The sequence below is a fragment of the Bombus pyrosoma genome, linkage group LG11, assembly GCF_014825855.1.
Source record: "Bombus pyrosoma isolate SC7728 linkage group LG11, ASM1482585v1, whole genome shotgun sequence".
NCBI lineage: Eukaryota > Metazoa > Arthropoda > Insecta > Hymenoptera > Apidae > Bombus > Bombus pyrosoma.
This window is the reverse complement of record NC_057780.1, coordinates 777,068-794,073: the sequence shown is the minus strand read 5'-3', so window position 1 is coordinate 794,073 and position 17,006 is coordinate 777,068. Positions and strand designations below refer to the sequence as shown.

Sequence of the window (17,006 nt, the reverse complement as noted above, 5' to 3'; positions counted from 1 at the left end):
TTTTTCTGACTCGTGTCACAAAGTACTTTCAGATGGAGTCACTTGTTTTTCGAGCATTGTTTTAATTGACGTTACAGATAAAAATATCCAACGGAACGGAATAAATTGTCGTAAAATAATGTAATGTTGTGGATACGGAAGTATTGAAATAATATCGGTGGGACGCGTTTAGGTTAAGGAGCAAGTTCGAATTACTTGCAGGAAAATAATTAAATTATGTTAAATAGTGGAAAACTTACAACAGGTCTCTTTAATCTGTAAAATATTACGTTGATAAAATAAGACAAATACATTAAAAATTCGTATTTGCAATGGAACACAAGATTTTTAAATACTTATAGGAACACGCACCGTAAACGAACAATTTGAAATGATGTTGCTAGCGCCATCTAACGATGATGAATATAACTAGCAGTGTAACTTCCAATTTAAAAATTTGCGCACGTATTTTAATTGGTTTCTATCAATTGGAAAGGTGATTAAGTAATAAGTTTTGTATACAATTCATAACTGCTTTTAATTACAGGTGAAATACGAAGTGAATAGAAATAGTTTCCCCTTTTTATATAGATTATATCTATTATAACTTCTAAGTAGAGATTCGCATAAAAAAAGTGTACAATTATATTTCTCAAAGATTCAAGAATCACATGCACTTTTATAACAAAAATAGAAAATTCAGTTATAATAAAAAAGATTATTCTAGGTATCCATAGACTCATCTTGTTTTCTTAAAACAAATGATGTGGTCTGCTTCAATATAACATCTCCTTTGCCATTACCCTCAGACTTACAACCATACAGAGAAATTTCAGGTACCTTTTCTAATAATTCAAGGCTACCACATTTACGTTTCGTATCGTTTACATATTTTTGCGTTTCTAATCGAATAGCGTATTCCTTAAAATGTGTGAGAGAACAATTTTTTGCTGTTAATTTTGCATTGTCATGAATCTAAAAATAACAAGATATTATAATTGAATATCGCTTTGTAACTACATAATTATGGTAATCGAGACGAAAATAACATACTTGTATACCCTCTGCGCAATTTGTAAAGTTGCAATTATTCATAAACACTTCTCCGTTACTATAGATGACTAAACCTGTCCCAAGACTGTCAAAGAGCGTGTTTTCTATTATTAGTTTTGCATCCGGTAAAACTACAACTCCTAATTTCACCATACTCTGATTTAAGGCACATATTTTACAATTAACTATTTTTGTGGTTCCGACTCTCACTATTACAGCTGCTCTAAGATCACCCACGTCTACAGTAATATTTTCTAGTAAAACCTATAAACACATATTCGGCATAGCTACAATTAGTCAGAGACACGATTCAATATATAACTTACTTCACTGCCAGAGAAATCAAGCAATGACGGTGCAGTTTCTGTGTCTTTCATATTAAGAATGGTATGTTCTAAGCTATCAATTCCTCTAATGGTACCTCCATCTTCCAATCTACCAGCTCCTTTTATTCGATGAGTTCCTTTTCCAACTATAATGATATCTCCTGTGTCACACGTGTGTAGAGTCTCTAACAAAGACCCAGATATTCTAGAAAAATGTATAAGAATCAAAAATCAACGGAGCTTTTTCAGTACTGTCAAACTTACTTAAAAAATAATTCTGGTGGTAAAGAAGCTTGAACTTTGTTTATTTTTGCCTTCATTTCCTCAAGAGTTCCACCGAGCCACACAAAATACCCTTCCTTACATGTTTCTGTACTTTTTCTTTTCTCTATTTTATCATCCAAAGATGAGCTCTGATTCGTAAGAATTTCTCTCATAGCTGGGTTTTCAAGAACTTCCATCTCCCTTTTAATTTGTTGCAATCGAAAATGAAGTTTCATCAACTGACATGCTGTTCCCCCATCCACTATATCGTTCTCTGATTCTTCTCCCTCAGAAATAGTATCCTCTAATCTTAATATCTTCTCTTTGATCTCCCTTCCTTCCCTTACTAAACCTCTAATGATATCGCTAGTTTCTTTATTAACAACAAGCCTTTTCATGTCGAAGAACAATCTAATTCTTGTTTCCAAATGTACAGACACCCAATCGACGTTATCATCGTCATCTATGTCCCATGGCATCCATAAATATTTATAAAAAAATCTCAGCTGATCGAGGCAGGACGCAGTACCCACCATATCCAAAGCAGTGTTTTCCTGATTATGAGTTGGATAAAGCTCAATAAGTGCTACATCGTATTTTTCAGGTAATTGAATTTCATCTTGAACAGCAGTTATTTTCACCAATGCAGATAGATCACAGAAATCAACTTGCTCAACTTCTACTACCACAATAGTAGGATAATGAATATGAAAATCTTCGCACACTAAACGTGGTATTCTCCATAATGCTTGCCAACCAACAGGTTCTATTACAAGTTCTATATGATAGGACCATTCTGCCTGAATTTGTGATGCAGGTACAATTTCACCTCTGCTAGATAAAATTTCTGTTAATTCAACTAGCCTTTCTTGAAGACTTTTGTCAAAGGTATATATCTCCATTGATGTGCGTTGCCTATAAAATGAATAATTTTATAAAAATCGATCGATAATATTAAAAATCTATGAATATCTACCTATTAGAGTTACAAATTTTCTTCCTATAAAATTTTATTGCAAGTTATATTACTAAAAATGTTAATTTCAGCTTTTTAGGTGTCAAGATCAAGAGAATTATTAATAGTGATAAATTAAAAACAAAACTTCTGTAATAACTATAGTATAATTAATACAGCTTTAGGTCTAATAAGTTAGTAAAACTAAAAACTAAATGCGTAAAAATTTGATTGAAAGACGAAAATTAGTCACACGTTCTCTTATTAAAACAAATCGAGATCTAAGCTATATTTTCAAATATTATTAATATATCAGATTTAATTGAATATACAAATAAATGAGAGAGAAATGTTTATTTTACGTATCAGTGACACATTTTCAATTAACGTTATGACAAATTAACTGTTATAAAAGATTCGAATTGCTATAAACGTGATTGGTCGACTAATCTTCTCGATTCTCGCTTTCAACAGTTATCGATCTATCGATACCGATGATATCTGACAAATAATGAGTTCATTTTATCATAGAAATAAACAGTGCCTTGTTTTTGTAAACAATGGAAGAAACTGGAGAAACAATGGGTTTGTTCATATCATTTGAATAAATAATTAAACATATATTTATCTTTCACATATTAATAACTTTCCGAGCGTATTGACAATTAATATCTATGTACGTATAAATAACGTAACTATTCTAATAATCTTTTAAAAATATTATTTAATAGACAATAGCAGCTTAATAAGTGTCGAAGAGAATATGGAACAAAGTTCTAAAAACGCAGAGAATAAACTTTTCGACGAAATTATCGGACACATAGAAGATATTTTGTTAGGTATGCATTAAAACAAGATATTAAACATTCGATTTTATAATATAAATTTCATTTTTATTTTTAGAAGACGAATTTCACTCTATTCAAAAAAAGTTTTTGGATGATTATTGGGATGTTTTTGAACCTGTAGAGGAAAATAAATTAATTTATACAGATATATTTAATGAATATGTAAGTTCCCTAACAATAAAAAATAACAATTTGTTTATATTTGCATATTCATACATGACTTTTGTAGAATAAGACAGTGGAAAATTATATCGTTAATTACTTACAAAAGTTTATACCACATTTTAATATCAACACATTTTTAGAACATTTAAAGTAAGCGCTATAATTTTATAATTATATAAAGTGTATATAAAAATTATAAATATGACTAAAAAGTTTCTTTTAATGGTTATTGAATGGTTTAGTAATAAGCAAAATGAATTGGAAGGTGAAGTTTTCGAAGTGTTATCAACTTTCACAGACTTTATGTCCTTCAAAGAAATGTTTCTTGACTTTAGAGCTGTAAGTAACATGGTTATAATAAAGTAAAAGTGAATGTCGCGGTAGTTACATCCAAGTTTTTTTCAGGTAAAAGAAGGAAAGGTTCAGGATCTTAGTTGTGGAATATCTGTTACATCTCTCAAAAGTAATACAAACGACAATGATCCTTTTGGATAAAAAATTTTGTTAAAAAAAATAAATATTTTAAATATATTAAAGAAATAAATTACCTATTCACTAATCGTATTTCTTATGTTCAATTGTTATTTTTAAAAGTCAGTACATTTATTCTATTTCTAATTATTGTTTAACGAAGTACAAAAAGATATATACATTGTATTCATAAATTCTATAAGAAATAGAGGAATTGTGTATTCAATACATTGATCGTTTTTGTGCTTCGTAAATCCGGTGTTCGCACAAATATATCTGTTGTATCGCTTAAAGTATTGTATCGAAAATAAAGCAACAAATATAACACGTTTGATTCAGCACATAAGGATCTCCATTTGTACAAGTTTGCTATTCGTTTCATTTGGCATACGATACGGTAGTGTTCCTGCGAAACTAGTTAAAGCTCGCGCTTGTTCCCGAAGATCAAGAAGTTGCTGTTTCCTTGTTTCTTCATCACCTGGTTCCATCGATCGTAATTTCTGATATTGACGATAAAGTATTGTCATTGTAGCTAAAAGGACGTCGGCTAAGGTACCAGCTACTTCAGGTGGTACACGTCGTATCGCGTTCACTCTTTCATCAACTTCTTTGATATGCAATGGTAACAATTTCGCCTCTGCAATAGTCTATAAGAAAATAATTATATATTAATAACATAAACTTTAATATAGCTATATACAATCCTATATATCTTACCCTAAGCGCACTTTGATATTGTTCATTATGAAATTGATCAAAGAACACCATTAAGTGCTTTAAAGTATAAAATGCAGATACCAATTCGGATGGTGCTTGTATTTCAATGTTTTGATACCTAAAAATATATATTTATATATGTATTCGACAATTTTCTAATAGCGATGACATCGTGGATTTCAATATTACCTTCTGCTTATCTCTGTAGCAGTCACCTGCAATCGAGATCTAAGTGATCCCGGCGAAGTTTTTTGATTAACTACTTGCGCCAAGAGCGTACACATTAGACTAAGAACTTTCTCGTGATTGCGAGCAAGATCGTACACTGTTACTGCATCTTCTAAAAGACCTTTTCTATATAATGTATCAGCGCTTATGTTTATAACATCTTCTGTATTTATTTGAAATTGATCTAAAATCCCTGGTATCCAACGATCTTCTACTATCTTTCCAATTAACTGAGTTCTGACTGCTGGAGAAGTATCAACAACCATTTCTGCAGCTGATGCAGCAAACATGTTACGATCATGTGGATCTTTCATAGATCTAAAAAGTAATTAGGTAATTAAAATTAAATTTGAAAATTTCGATGATTATTTGATTTTCTATACAAACCTTAATAAGAATAGATAATGTAAACATTCCTTTGGATCCGTGGAATCAAATCGTTTGACGTACAATAATATTAATCTGGCAAAATTTAATCTTTTAGCGGGAGTCTTATCAGCAGGATCAACGCTTATTAGAGGTGCTAGAACACTTTGGCTTACTCCTAACAAGTTATGTTCATGCATAGCAGCTGCTAAATGTACAGCATGTGGTAAATGCCTTGCTCCCGCTCCTCTTGCCAGAAATTCAATCGCAGCCTCAAATTGACCAGTCAAAAATAACATTGAAAAATATACAAACGGTTGTTCATGAGCATGATAATATGACTCTCCATAAATTTCTGATATCGTAGTTTGTAAATAATCCAAGGTCAATTTATTTTCTGCATCCGATTGATCTCTAACTTGGCACAGTTTCAACCACAAATAATCATCAGCTGTACAAATTACATCAGAGTGCAGGTCGTCAGGTTCACAAGGAACTAATGCACAATATGCAACTCTTTTATATGGATCAGTAACTGATCTAACATGTTTCCTATACTGCAATTTTAAATTTGATTCTGCAGAACTACTAGGACGTCTTTGGGGATCATTACAAGCCTCTTCCAAGGCAACTCTAAATTCTGGAAATTTTGTGTTGTATTGATTAAGACATTGCAATGCAGCTTTGTAATCACCAACCCTCATGCAATAATAAACTAATGGCCATAATGGTTTATCTTCAACCATAACATCCTCTAGATCTTTCAGATTTTGTACTTTAACGCTAACAAAACTTTTAACTAATGGCACAGTGCCTGGAATGCCACCCCTTTTAGCTTGAGCAGGGTTTTCATTAATAACAGAGTTCATGAATTCCTTATATCTATCCTCTAAGTACTTTCTTGCGTGTAACACAATTTCTTGTTCAACAATAGCTGTACTTCTTGATTTGATTTGATCTTCTCTAGGAATTGGTCGAATGTCTACCATACGTTTAACCATTTTCCAAAGATCCACAATTTTTTTATCATTAAATGACTTTGCAGCTTCACAAAACGCATTAAACAAGTTAGGTTTAGTTATCCCCCTAAGCACATGATCATTATAATTCTGTAACTGTTTCACATAAGCTACTTCTATATCAGAGAAGCCACTGATCATGGAACCAGCTAATTTAGTACGTTGTGGAGTACCACGTAAATCTACAAGCTCCCCAGACGGAGCTGTCATGGCATTTATTATCTCAAACCGCATTTGTTTCCATTCACCCAGCATATGTTCCATTTGTTGAACTCTGGTAAGTTCGAAAGTCTGAAACAATTTCATATAGTTTATACATATACATGTATATCCTATAATATTGCTTACAAGGAATATAATAAAATATCTTACATCTTTATGGACTTGTTCAATGATTGACAATATAGCATTTTCTTTCTCATTCCTAAGGTAACTAACTATATCTGTATCTGCAATAGGATCTAAAGGTTCAAATGTACGTCTTGCACTAAGTGAACTTAATTTCTGTGAAATCTGAGGTAAATCAACACCACGTGAGCCAAGCAAGAGATGCCTGAAATTATAAAATATTATATATATTAAAGAAATCTGAAATATATTGATGAAATAAATTTTATTTTAATTAGAAAATGTATAAGCACCAGACAAATTACTTTGCTCTAAATGTCAGTCATACATATATACATATTACTAAAAATAAAATGATAGGTATTATCCTGAAAATTTTGGCGCCAGAAATTTATAAAATTTTTAGGTTATCTGTGACATCAAGCATAATTATTTTTAGATGAAAGAATTTTCTATTAAAAGTATATGACATACAATTAGAAGTCATTTAAAAATTTTATCTGCGATAAATATTCAAACATTCTTACGCCTGTACTTGATTATCTTGAGTGCCGGTCTGTGTGACACGAGACCAGAGTTCGTTGGAAGCCTCTAAGATTTGACGAAGATTTCTCTCAACTTGAGGAAGTTCTTCATTGCTTTCTACAGCAGCAGATAATCGTTCTGCTGATCGCAATAATTCACCAAAGCCCGTGTCTCCAGATACTCTAGAAGAATTCATGGCTAACATATCGGTGTATCCAAGATCGTTCATATTTTAAACACAATGTCCATGGATTCCATCGCCCATAAGTTGCCGTACTACCCAGTTAGGAAAAAGACGAGAGCGTTCACGCTCGTAATTTCAGAGTAGAGATGCTGCACCATGCGGCCAAGTGCTGATGTTAAATTAAATTTAATTTAGCATATTAAATAGCATAGATTAAATTTAGCATATACGAGAACCTATAAAATTAGGAATCTGCCCTGTTTGGTTGCAATTTAGCATATACAAGAACCTATGTTTTTAAGCCTAAAGTTAGGGATCTGCTCAATTTTGTTGTACACTAGCATAGACGAGAATTTATTTAGTTGTACGGTTCTACGGAAAAGTTCATATCTACTTCTCTATCCGAATTTTTTTCGAGTATTCTTTGTACAATCGTCAACGTGGGCGAGTGTCAAAATAAAACCACGCGAATTTGGCATTTGCGAATCTAAGGAACGTGCTGTAAACGCGACTACCTTGAATTCGTTTTTAATATTTTCTTACACAGTAAAGTAATAATTCCATTTTTCTTAATGTTCGTTATAAAAATATATGTAGAGACAATGCTAATGATTATGATATATATATATATATATTATATATACATAATGTTATGTGCAAAGTATTTGTTTACACTTAATTTTTTACTTTTGTTATTTATTTATTGTTAGTCATAATCGTTCGCATTGCCTCTACGTGTTTTTGAGCTACCAAACAGGGCAGATCCCTAACTTCAATCTTAAATACAAAGATTCTTGTATATGCTAACTTTAGTTGACCTCAACAATTGGCCGCATGGTGCAGCACTAGTTCGGGAACAATCAGATCCATAAGCGTGAACGCTCTCATTTCCTCTCTGGTCCAATATAAATTGTAGGGACTTTTGATCTTCTCATAAATTGTTTAGTTTAATTTCTTGTTTTTCTCTTGGAACCAAAAGATGACGTTTTTACGGAGCTAACTACAACCTCTATTGTCCAATAAAACATTTTCTTTTAGCATTTCGCTCTTTTTCTTTTATTGACGCTTTTCTCTTTCAAAATTTTCTTTTTCGTATCTCATACTTTCCTCTGTTTCCGTGTTTTTGTGCCGACAGCACATGGTCATCCACTATAGGCTAACCGTGCATAAGACAGCCTGACTTCACTATCCTTGTGTGTCGAGATCTATTCATGCACATGGTCGTGTTATAGTTTATGGTTATAGAACTTTGACTTCCGGTACGGTTTATGATTGATGTTTATGATATCTATACTAACCAAGTCATGTGTGCATAGTTTGTTAACGAACAGTGTCTTATTTTCTTTGACAGAAAAATATATAAATAATTAGTTAAAGCAAGCAATATGTTGACGACCAAAATATTCTTTAGGAAAACTAAAGGGGGAAATGTGTTTAAGGTATTAAATAAAATCAAAAGTACTTCACATTTTATGATTTGTAATTGATTATACGAATGCAATCATATTCATTTATAATACGGATTTTCAAAGGATTAAATATGACAAAACAATTATAAAAATATTATGATTTATTAAAGTTTAGTTTTCTTTTTAGACGGTTAGGGAGCATTACCTTAGAGATGATATTCACTGTGGATCTAAAGCTTGTGAAAAGTGCGTGTACAGAACTCGGAATATAATTTTAGATGACGAGGATTCCAGTGCAAGCAGTTCTAAGATAATGAAACCTTATTATCTATTAATTGATACTAATATTATTTTAGACCAGGTGAGTCAAGTTTAAATCGAACCTGTTTAACGTTCACAATGTAATGTATTATTATATAATTTTTATTATTTTTAATATAAACATGTATAATTTTTAAGATTGACATTTTGGAAGAAGATATTATTTGCAATGTCATAATTGTGCAAACAGTGTTGGAAGAAGTGAAACATAAAAGTTCAGCCGTATATAAAAGATTAAGGAATATTATCACTAATCCACAAAGGAAATTTTATGTATTTGTTAATGAACATCATAAGTATGTTAACAATATCGTATTTATTTATTTATTTTATTAGGTATGTCTTATTATTATTTACTTTTTTTATTAATTCTATACAGAGATACTTATGTCGAGCGTGGCCCCGGTGAAAGTACAAATGACAGAAATGATAGGGCAATTAGGGTTGCAACAAAGTGGTATAATGCACATTTAAATTTATATGACAATAGAATCAAAACTGTGCTATTAACAGATGATACACGCAACAGAGAATTAGCAGAAAAAGAAGGGATCCCAGTTATTTCAAGTAAAATTATTTGTTTAATAACTTCAAAGATACTCTAATTTTTATTTTAATTTACATTATTGTTTTTTTAGTGGAAGATTATATATTATCATTAGAAAATTCAGGCTTTTTGGCTGATAAATTATGTAAAAAGAGTTATGGTGCAGTATTTGAGGGTCCAGAAATTTTCCCATGTCATCTTACACCATTTGAATTACATGAAGGCATAAAAAATGGGAAACTTCTGCAGGGAACCTTTCAAGCTTCAAAAGAAAATTTCCTTGAAGGATTCGTGAATGTAGATGGAGTTGAAAAATCTGTGAGTAATTGTTTTCTATATTTTTAATAGATATGTATTTATTACATATATTTGATTATAGATTTTTATCCAAGGTCGTAGTAACCTTAATAGAGCTGTTGATTGCGATGCAGTTGTGGTGGAGCTCTTGCCAGAGGATCAGTGGTCATCTCCTAGTGACATTGTTCTGCAAGATGAAGAAGAAGCAGATGCTGATGATGATGTTTTAAAAACGAATAAAGCATTAGATAAATTTGGTTCATCAAACAAAATGCAAAAGACACCGACTGGCAAAGTTGTTGGAATTATCAGAAGAAATTGGAGACAATATTGTGGAATATTGCAACCCAGTAACATAGAAGGGGTAAAAGCTGAGCAAATTTCCATAATTAGATCATACATACATATATATATTCTATATTTCATAATCTTCTGTTTATTTAGAATGTACGACATTTATTCGTGCCAGCTGAACGAAAAATACCTAAAATAAGAATCGAAACTAGACAATATACAGTGCTGTGTAAACAGAGAATCATCGTAGCAATTGATTCATGGCCACGTAATTCTAGATATCCTCTTGGTCATTTTGTACGCGCGTTAGGTGAAATAGGGAACAAAACCACCGAAAATGAAGTGATATTGTTAGAACACGATATCCCCCATAGTCGATTTTCTGACGCTGTCCTCAGCTCATTACCAGAGATCTCATGGAGTGTCACGGACGCCGTATGTAGTAATATACGAAAAGAAAGTAATCCTTTCAAAGCTCATATAAATTGTATGTGTATTTATAGGACATAGCACAAAGGGAAGATCTAAGATATTTAGATATATGTTCAGTCGATCCACCGGGTTGCACAGATATCGATGATGCGCTTCACTGTAGAGATCTATCAAATGGTAATCTAGAAGTAGGTGTACATATTGCGGATGTAACACATTTTGTAAGGCCTGGTACTGCGTTAGATAAAGAAGCAGCATTACGATCTACGACTGTTTATTTGGTTGACACGAGAATTCACATGATTCCTGGTACGATTTATTTCAATTTTATTTTTATCGAATAAAACGTTGAAGATTCTAACATACCATATAATATGTTAACTATTACAGAGTTACTCAGTACAAATTTCTGCTCTTTACGAGAAAAAGAAGACAAACTAACGTTTTCTTGCATATGGGAAATGGATAGAGACGCAAATATAATTAATACTAGATATTGTAAGTCCGTAATATGTTCACGAGCAGCGATGACTTACGATGAAGCTCAACTAAAAATTGACGATGTTACTCAACAAGATTCACTTGTAAAGTCATTAAGGAATCTTAATAATTTAGCTAAAAAGTTAAAAAAGAGACGTCTGGATAATGGGTATGTAAAGTTATGTTACAAAGATATGCATGATAAGTATAATTTGCTTTTTATTGCAGAGCTTTATTATTAGCATCTCCAGAAGTCCGTTTTGAAGTAGACTGTGAGACGCATGATCCTATCGAAGTGGAGGTAAAAAAATTGCGGGAAACTAATTCTATGGTGGAAGAATTTATGTTGCTCGCAAATATCTCGGTTGCTAAAAAGATTTTAGAAGAATTCCCAGAATGCGCTGTATTAAGAAGGCATCCCGAACCACCGCCTACTAATTTCGAGCCTCTTATAAAGGCCGCAAAGAATCAGGTATGAAAAGCTTATTCAAAAAATAATAATTCTGGTAAAACACAATTTTTCTTCAACAGGGTTTTACTATAAATGTAAATAGTGGCAAAGAATTAGCAGATTCGTTAAATAAATGTCATAAAGACAGTAACCCTTACTTTAATACTATGTTAAGGATACTTGCCACACGCTGTATGATGCAAGCTGTATATTTTGTTAGCGGCATGCATCAACCAAGTGAATACTATCATTATGGTTTAGCATGTCCTGTCTATACTCATTTCACATCACCTATTCGAAGGTAGGAAAATTTGTTACGCAAATAAATAATATCTAATTTGAACGTACATATCTATTTAATTTTATAGATACGCAGATGTGATGGTACATCGTTTATTAGCAGTTTGCATTGGGGCAGATGCAACATATCCCGATTTGTTAGACAAAAAGAAGAATCACGCACTTTGTCAGAATATGAACTATCGCCATAGAATGGCTCAGTATTCTAATCGAGCATCGGTAGCACTAAATACTCATGTGTGTATTTGGTTATTTATCTTCGATTTCATTATCTGAATTGATTGTTTAATTGCACATATATCATTCATTATGTTCCTCTCTTTTTAGTTATTCTTTAGAGAAAAAATTCAAGACGAAGAAGGTTATATACTTTTTGTACGAAAGAATGCGTTGCAAATATTGATAATAAAGTATGGCTTAGAGGGAACTTTGTACTTGAACAAAGACAAAGATTCAGGTGTTACATTTATGTATAATGGCGAAGATCATTCACAAACGTGTGGAAATATCGTATTTCGCACTTTCGATCCGGTTACTGTGCAAATAAGTTTAAACAGATCCAATATACAGCATGAGAAACTAATATTTAAGTTGGTTAAGCCGTTCGTAAGTAAATTATTAGCAAAATAAACGAAAGCAAATAAATACTAATTGTTTCTATATAGTTCAATGTTCATAAAATTGTATGCGAATAGATTCCAGGTTTCAGTGTACCTCCAACAAATACTGCAGATTCTTGTCAGATGGTACTGAAAGAAAGTACGAAAGAAACGGTAAAAAGAAAGATAGGAGCAGAGAAAGTATCAGACAGTAATACCAAAGGTGGAGGAAGTAAGAGAAAACAGAAGAAAAGGAAACACTAGCTCCATTGTACATTTTTTCCCTCTAGAATTAAAGTTATACAGACTAATCATTAGATGTAATGAGATATAAATACAATAATAGTTATATTTATAATTTTATCATAAATAAGTATATGTATGTATTAATTATTATATATGTATACATATTTATGTGTGTTAAGAAATAGAAATAATAAAAAATATAATATTTTTATTAGAAACATAAAGTTATTAAAGAATGTAAAACTAGATACTATTTTTTATGAAATAACTGTGACACAAATTTATGTCAGGGTGTCTGGTAACCGGTGGTACAACCAGATGGAAAATGATTTTACATGAAAAAATAAGTCGAAAATATAAATAAATTTTGTTCATATGACACGTCATGTAAAATTTTCACATAGAGTCACTCTGTACCCGGTTGTACTACCAATTACAGGATACCCTATATGTACATTGGCGTGCAAAATTGAAGGACCACTAAATTTGTTTCCGACGGAAAATTGTCGATACTTAAACTGTTATAACATCATAAAAAATCATTCAATTGCATAGTCAATGATATGGTACATATAAAACTTATACTATTTAAAACTTCATATATTTTTCTCTCCTTTTTACAGTACATGTTAAATAATTTTTAATGTAAAGAAGAAAACTGTCTTATATTTAAGTAAAAAACAGCAAAAACGAAAATGTTATATGTATTTAAAATATGATGTTTTTATTATACCTCGTCTGTGGTTATATACTGTCGTATCTTGTGCCTCCCCGTAGCGTAAATTTTAAGAACCTCATGTACCGACGTAGCTTGTGGTTCCTCGTAGCGTGAATTTTGGTGCGGTAAATATGAATTGAGCCGATTAATGCAAAAGTGGAGTAAGTCAATTTGTTGTCTATTTGGTTTGGCACCACATCTCGAAAGCATGACTTTCATTGTGTTTTGTGCAGAATTGATGTAAGTATATCTTCACTAGTTTCTTGGTGGATAGCAGAATAAGTAGGAATCGTCCACTCGATCCCTTACATGATGTTTACTTTATCCCTCATTATCCAGTAATCAACCTTTTTGAATTACACCACTTTTGCATTAGACGGCTCAATTGTGCAGCGGCATAGCTGGGTCAATGAACCATCGGAAGGAACATATTATCCCAGAGCATAAAACGTTTATTTTTCTATATGATACATCCCAATTAAATTAATTTTTATCAACGTAAATTACTAACAATTTTCTCAATTGGATATCAAATAGATCGCGTTTTATTAATGTAAAACCGAGCGTATAAGTAAAGTAAATTAGGAAGATTAGACAAGGAATTTATCGCTGAACTTAATGCATTGGGACTTCAAAGCGTAAATAATTGTACAAGTTTTAAAATCTTTTAAATTTGTATTTAAGTTCTTCAAATTAATACACGGTTCTAAAGTTTCTTCATTTAAAATTCTGTGTTCGATTCTAATCTATTCGATACTCTCCAATTTCATTTAACTTCAAGTTCACGAGCATTGTTTCAGCCACGGTCGTATACACGACGTATATACACATAAAGATGTAAAGATGTAGTACGCGATCATATGTACCGTGTAAGATGATGATTATACAGAAAAGCGATAAGAGGCAGAGCGACAAAATAAAGGACTGTTGAGCTACAGAAAATAAATCAAATCTACAGATTTATATACGTGGAATAAGCAATACAGCTGAACGACGGATTGTCGCTCGTTGCTCATCTGTATAATCATGGTACAAGTGAATGCAATATGGGATTAGAAAGAGAACGCTGCACATAGCGTATACACATTCGTGCAGTAAATATTTGAGTGTAACACCGATCAACGAACAGCGTCAGTGTGCGTGTCTGATCAGACAAAGACACGAGTAGCCTCTATGTAGCGTCCTCTTTCCATTCCCATACCGCATCCACTTACACGGTAACGTATGACTCGCGTAATCTACCTTTATATTTCTATGGTATAGGACCGTGGCTTCAGCGTCCCACGGGCAACAAGCCAACCTAAAATTCCCCAAGTTTCCCAAAATACAACGATATAAACATACATTTCATTTTCCAATATATTTTAATACAATTATTATTATTACGAAATTACTTGCCAAAATTCTTGGAAGTAAAGGAAATCTAATTTAGAAATGAGCTTTTAAACAAGTACATATAGCGGAGATGGTTCATTTTGGAGAGATGTCGCTGTACGTGGAAATGTCGAGGTTGGCAGTGTTGCAAGCTAGGGTTTTGCAAAAGCTACAAATTTGGGTAGTGGCTTTGAGTAACATCGTAACCTTACGACGCGCGACTAACACGTATTGTTGCATGTTATTAATGATTTACCGGGGTTTTTGAAATAATCCATATTTCATTACTACCAATTTATTGTATAGATTAGTGTCAGTGGTAACCGTTTTAGTTCTGGTTGTTTGCTTGTGCCGGTTTGTTGTTGCATCTTCATTAAGAAAGAGTTTATCTGACAATGGGAAACGTTCATACTTGTGGTCCAAACGAAGCTTTGGTCGTATCAGGTATGTATAGATGAATGCTAAATAAGTATCTTTTACAACTCAATCAAGCGGTGCAATATATTAAACTAGAGCTGCCACGCTTGGTATATTTCGTAAGCTTCTGTCGCTAGTTTGAAAAAAGTGGCGTAAATTATCGTATACTACGAATTTTGAGAGATTGTTGTTTTAGAGCAATTTGTATAGAATCTTTGTACATTTACAAAATTAATCGAACGATTAACTTTAACCATCTGACAGTACACCGCCCTTGTCAGTATCAGTTTAGTGTATTTGGTTTTACACGTAGTGACACTTCCTAATCTATGCATGTGTCAGTAGCTATTTGATTAACACGATACAACGAATGCGCATCGTAGAGAATCTCGGTTGTTAATTTCATAACATTGAAAATATTTTATTTTGCTGCACTAAACGTAGGATAATATGACGCGCATGTTGGAATTATTGTTAACGTAAGGATAAATAATCACGTAAATTTAAAAATACAAGATATTGTATGTGGGAAAATGAATTTTAATTATCAGTTCGTCGTGGAAAAATGTGATTAACATTAATATAATTAATCATACATATATAAATACGTTTTAAAGTAAGTTCTAAAAGTAAGTTGGAAAATAGATCTGGGTTAAATATCCTCAAGGTGAAATTGATAAACTTAAATGTAATACGTAGACATACATAAGTATGTAGTTTAATTCAGGTAATTGAAAATAGAGTCATAGGGTTAATAGTTTTTATTTGTATAACTATATTATTTTACTATTATTTCTTTATTTAATTACGAAATAATTTTGCTCCTGCGAAAATATTTCAATTGTATGTGAATCATAATTATAAATATTACTGGAAGTTATATTCTTCTGCACACATGCAGCCATGCACTTGGATAGCTACTTTGTTAAAAATATTACAAATAAACGAGTCTGTGTATCTAGTCTATGTATTTGAACTTGTTCATTTATCGTTTATGATGGACGATAAGAGCTAGCACAAAAGGCTTGATTTAATTGCAAGGTATGATTTGCGTAATAAAAATTAGAATGAAATAATTATTAATTAATTCATATGGATTCTAGAGCGAAGCGGTCGATATATTACAGATATACATATATTGTTATACATACGGTAATTACCGATATTCCATCCACCTCACCGATTTCGATGATTTTGGAATATGTTGTCGGGGACATGATTCTGAAAATTTTTTCATATACGTACAACCACCGCTCGGTAATAGTTTTCGAGATATTCACAAAAGACTCTCGACCACCACCACTACAGTGAATCCAGCCTATAATTGTGCGCCCATGGAAGGGTACGCATTAGTATTGGCAGGATAAAATAACGTCTAACCCAAATCTAATTCTTATTTTTTGTTTATAACTTATATAGATTTTAAGATAGGTGTGATTTTATCCGGTCTCCTCGCGGAAGCAGTCAACCAAACTTCCGCATACGCTGTCACGGATGCACAATTATAGGCAGAATTCACTAGTAGCTGTAGTAGTAGTGATAGCGACAGGTTTTTGCAAATATCCTAGAATCCGTGGCCGAGCGACGATTATATGTACAGAGAGAAGTTATTTAAAATGTTGATTTCTACAATATATTAAAAAATCCTTGAAATCGGTAAGGATACTTAGGAT

At 32.2% G+C, this 17,006-nt stretch overlaps 6 protein-coding genes across 10 annotated transcripts in view; 3 read left to right on the top strand and 3 right to left on the bottom strand.

Annotated features, from left to right (window-relative positions):
- Positions 1-445, bottom strand: part of LOC122572791 (RNA pseudouridylate synthase domain-containing protein 2-like) — a 172,807-nt gene extending 172,362 nt beyond the window's left edge. The window contains exon 1 of the mRNA XM_043738237.1: positions 240-445. Coding sequence (XP_043594172.1) covers positions 240-293 — 54 coding nt within the window. The 5' untranslated portion in view covers positions 294-445. The remainder of the gene's footprint in view (positions 1-239) is intronic.
- Positions 446-481: 36 nt separating this feature from the next.
- LOC122572794 (protein nessun dorma) lies at positions 482-3,043 on the bottom strand. 2 transcript variants are annotated; one of them, XM_043738243.1, is made up of 5 exons: positions 2,599-3,043; positions 1,623-2,537; positions 1,359-1,563; positions 1,033-1,296; positions 482-954 (listed from the first exon to the last, which is right to left on the bottom strand). In XM_043738243.1, the coding sequence occupies exons 2-5, from the start codon at positions 2,522-2,524 to the stop codon at positions 703-705; spliced, it is 1,623 nt and encodes a 540-aa protein (XP_043594178.1). In that variant the 5' UTR covers positions 2,525-2,537; positions 2,599-3,043; the 3' UTR covers positions 482-702. The 2 variants fall into 2 exon arrangements, with proteins under 2 accessions (XP_043594178.1, XP_043594179.1); XM_043738244.1 differs by having other exon boundaries at positions 2,940-2,955.
- Positions 1,264-4,154, top strand: LOC122572797 (ADP-ribosylation factor-like protein 2-binding protein). Of its 3 annotated transcripts, XM_043738248.1 has the most exons (7): positions 1,264-1,419; positions 2,059-2,226; positions 3,309-3,416; positions 3,481-3,587; positions 3,655-3,740; positions 3,833-3,929; positions 3,996-4,154. In XM_043738248.1, the coding sequence occupies exons 3-7, from the start codon at positions 3,341-3,343 to the stop codon at positions 4,083-4,085; spliced, it is 456 nt and encodes a 151-aa protein (XP_043594183.1). In that variant the 5' UTR covers positions 1,264-1,419; positions 2,059-2,226; positions 3,309-3,340; the 3' UTR covers positions 4,086-4,154. The 3 variants fall into 3 exon arrangements, with proteins under 3 accessions (XP_043594183.1, XP_043594182.1, XP_043594184.1); XM_043738247.1 differs by lacking the exons at positions 1,264-1,419; positions 2,059-2,226 and adding an exon at positions 3,052-3,162; XM_043738249.1 differs by lacking the exons at positions 1,264-1,419; positions 2,059-2,226 and adding an exon at positions 3,093-3,232.
- Positions 4,030-7,935, bottom strand: LOC122572790 (nuclear pore complex protein Nup93-like). Its single transcript, XM_043738236.1, has 6 exons — positions 7,267-7,935; positions 6,764-6,944; positions 5,394-6,682; positions 4,968-5,324; positions 4,779-4,896; positions 4,030-4,708 (listed from the first exon to the last, which is right to left on the bottom strand). Exons 1-6 carry the CDS (start codon positions 7,491-7,493, stop codon positions 4,397-4,399), a joined length of 2,484 nt encoding a protein of 827 aa, XP_043594171.1. The 5' UTR covers positions 7,494-7,935; the 3' UTR covers positions 4,030-4,396.
- A 738-nt stretch (positions 7,936-8,673) lies between these two features.
- On the top strand, positions 8,674-13,024 carry LOC122572789 (exosome complex exonuclease RRP44). 2 transcript variants are annotated; one of them, XM_043738235.1, is made up of 15 exons: positions 8,674-8,707; positions 8,800-8,887; positions 9,045-9,218; positions 9,317-9,474; positions 9,558-9,745; positions 9,817-10,043; positions 10,105-10,386; positions 10,467-10,751; positions 10,820-11,057; positions 11,139-11,397; positions 11,457-11,700; positions 11,760-11,980; positions 12,048-12,216; positions 12,307-12,585; positions 12,675-13,024. In XM_043738235.1, exons 2-15 carry the CDS (start codon positions 8,834-8,836, stop codon positions 12,840-12,842), a joined length of 2,946 nt encoding a protein of 981 aa, XP_043594170.1. In that variant the 5' UTR covers positions 8,674-8,707; positions 8,800-8,833; the 3' UTR covers positions 12,843-13,024. The 2 variants fall into 2 exon arrangements, with proteins under 2 accessions (XP_043594170.1, XP_043594169.1); XM_043738234.1 differs by lacking the exon at positions 8,674-8,707 and having other exon boundaries at positions 8,728-8,887.
- A 2,058-nt stretch (positions 13,025-15,082) lies between these two features.
- Positions 15,083-17,006, top strand: part of LOC122572597 (flotillin-2) — a 95,749-nt gene continuing 93,825 nt past the window's right edge. Inside the window, exon 1 of the mRNA XM_043737733.1 lies at positions 15,083-15,360. Within this exon, the coding sequence (XP_043593668.1) occupies positions 15,312-15,360 (49 nt within the window). The 5' untranslated portion in view covers positions 15,083-15,311. The remainder of the gene's footprint in view (positions 15,361-17,006) is intronic.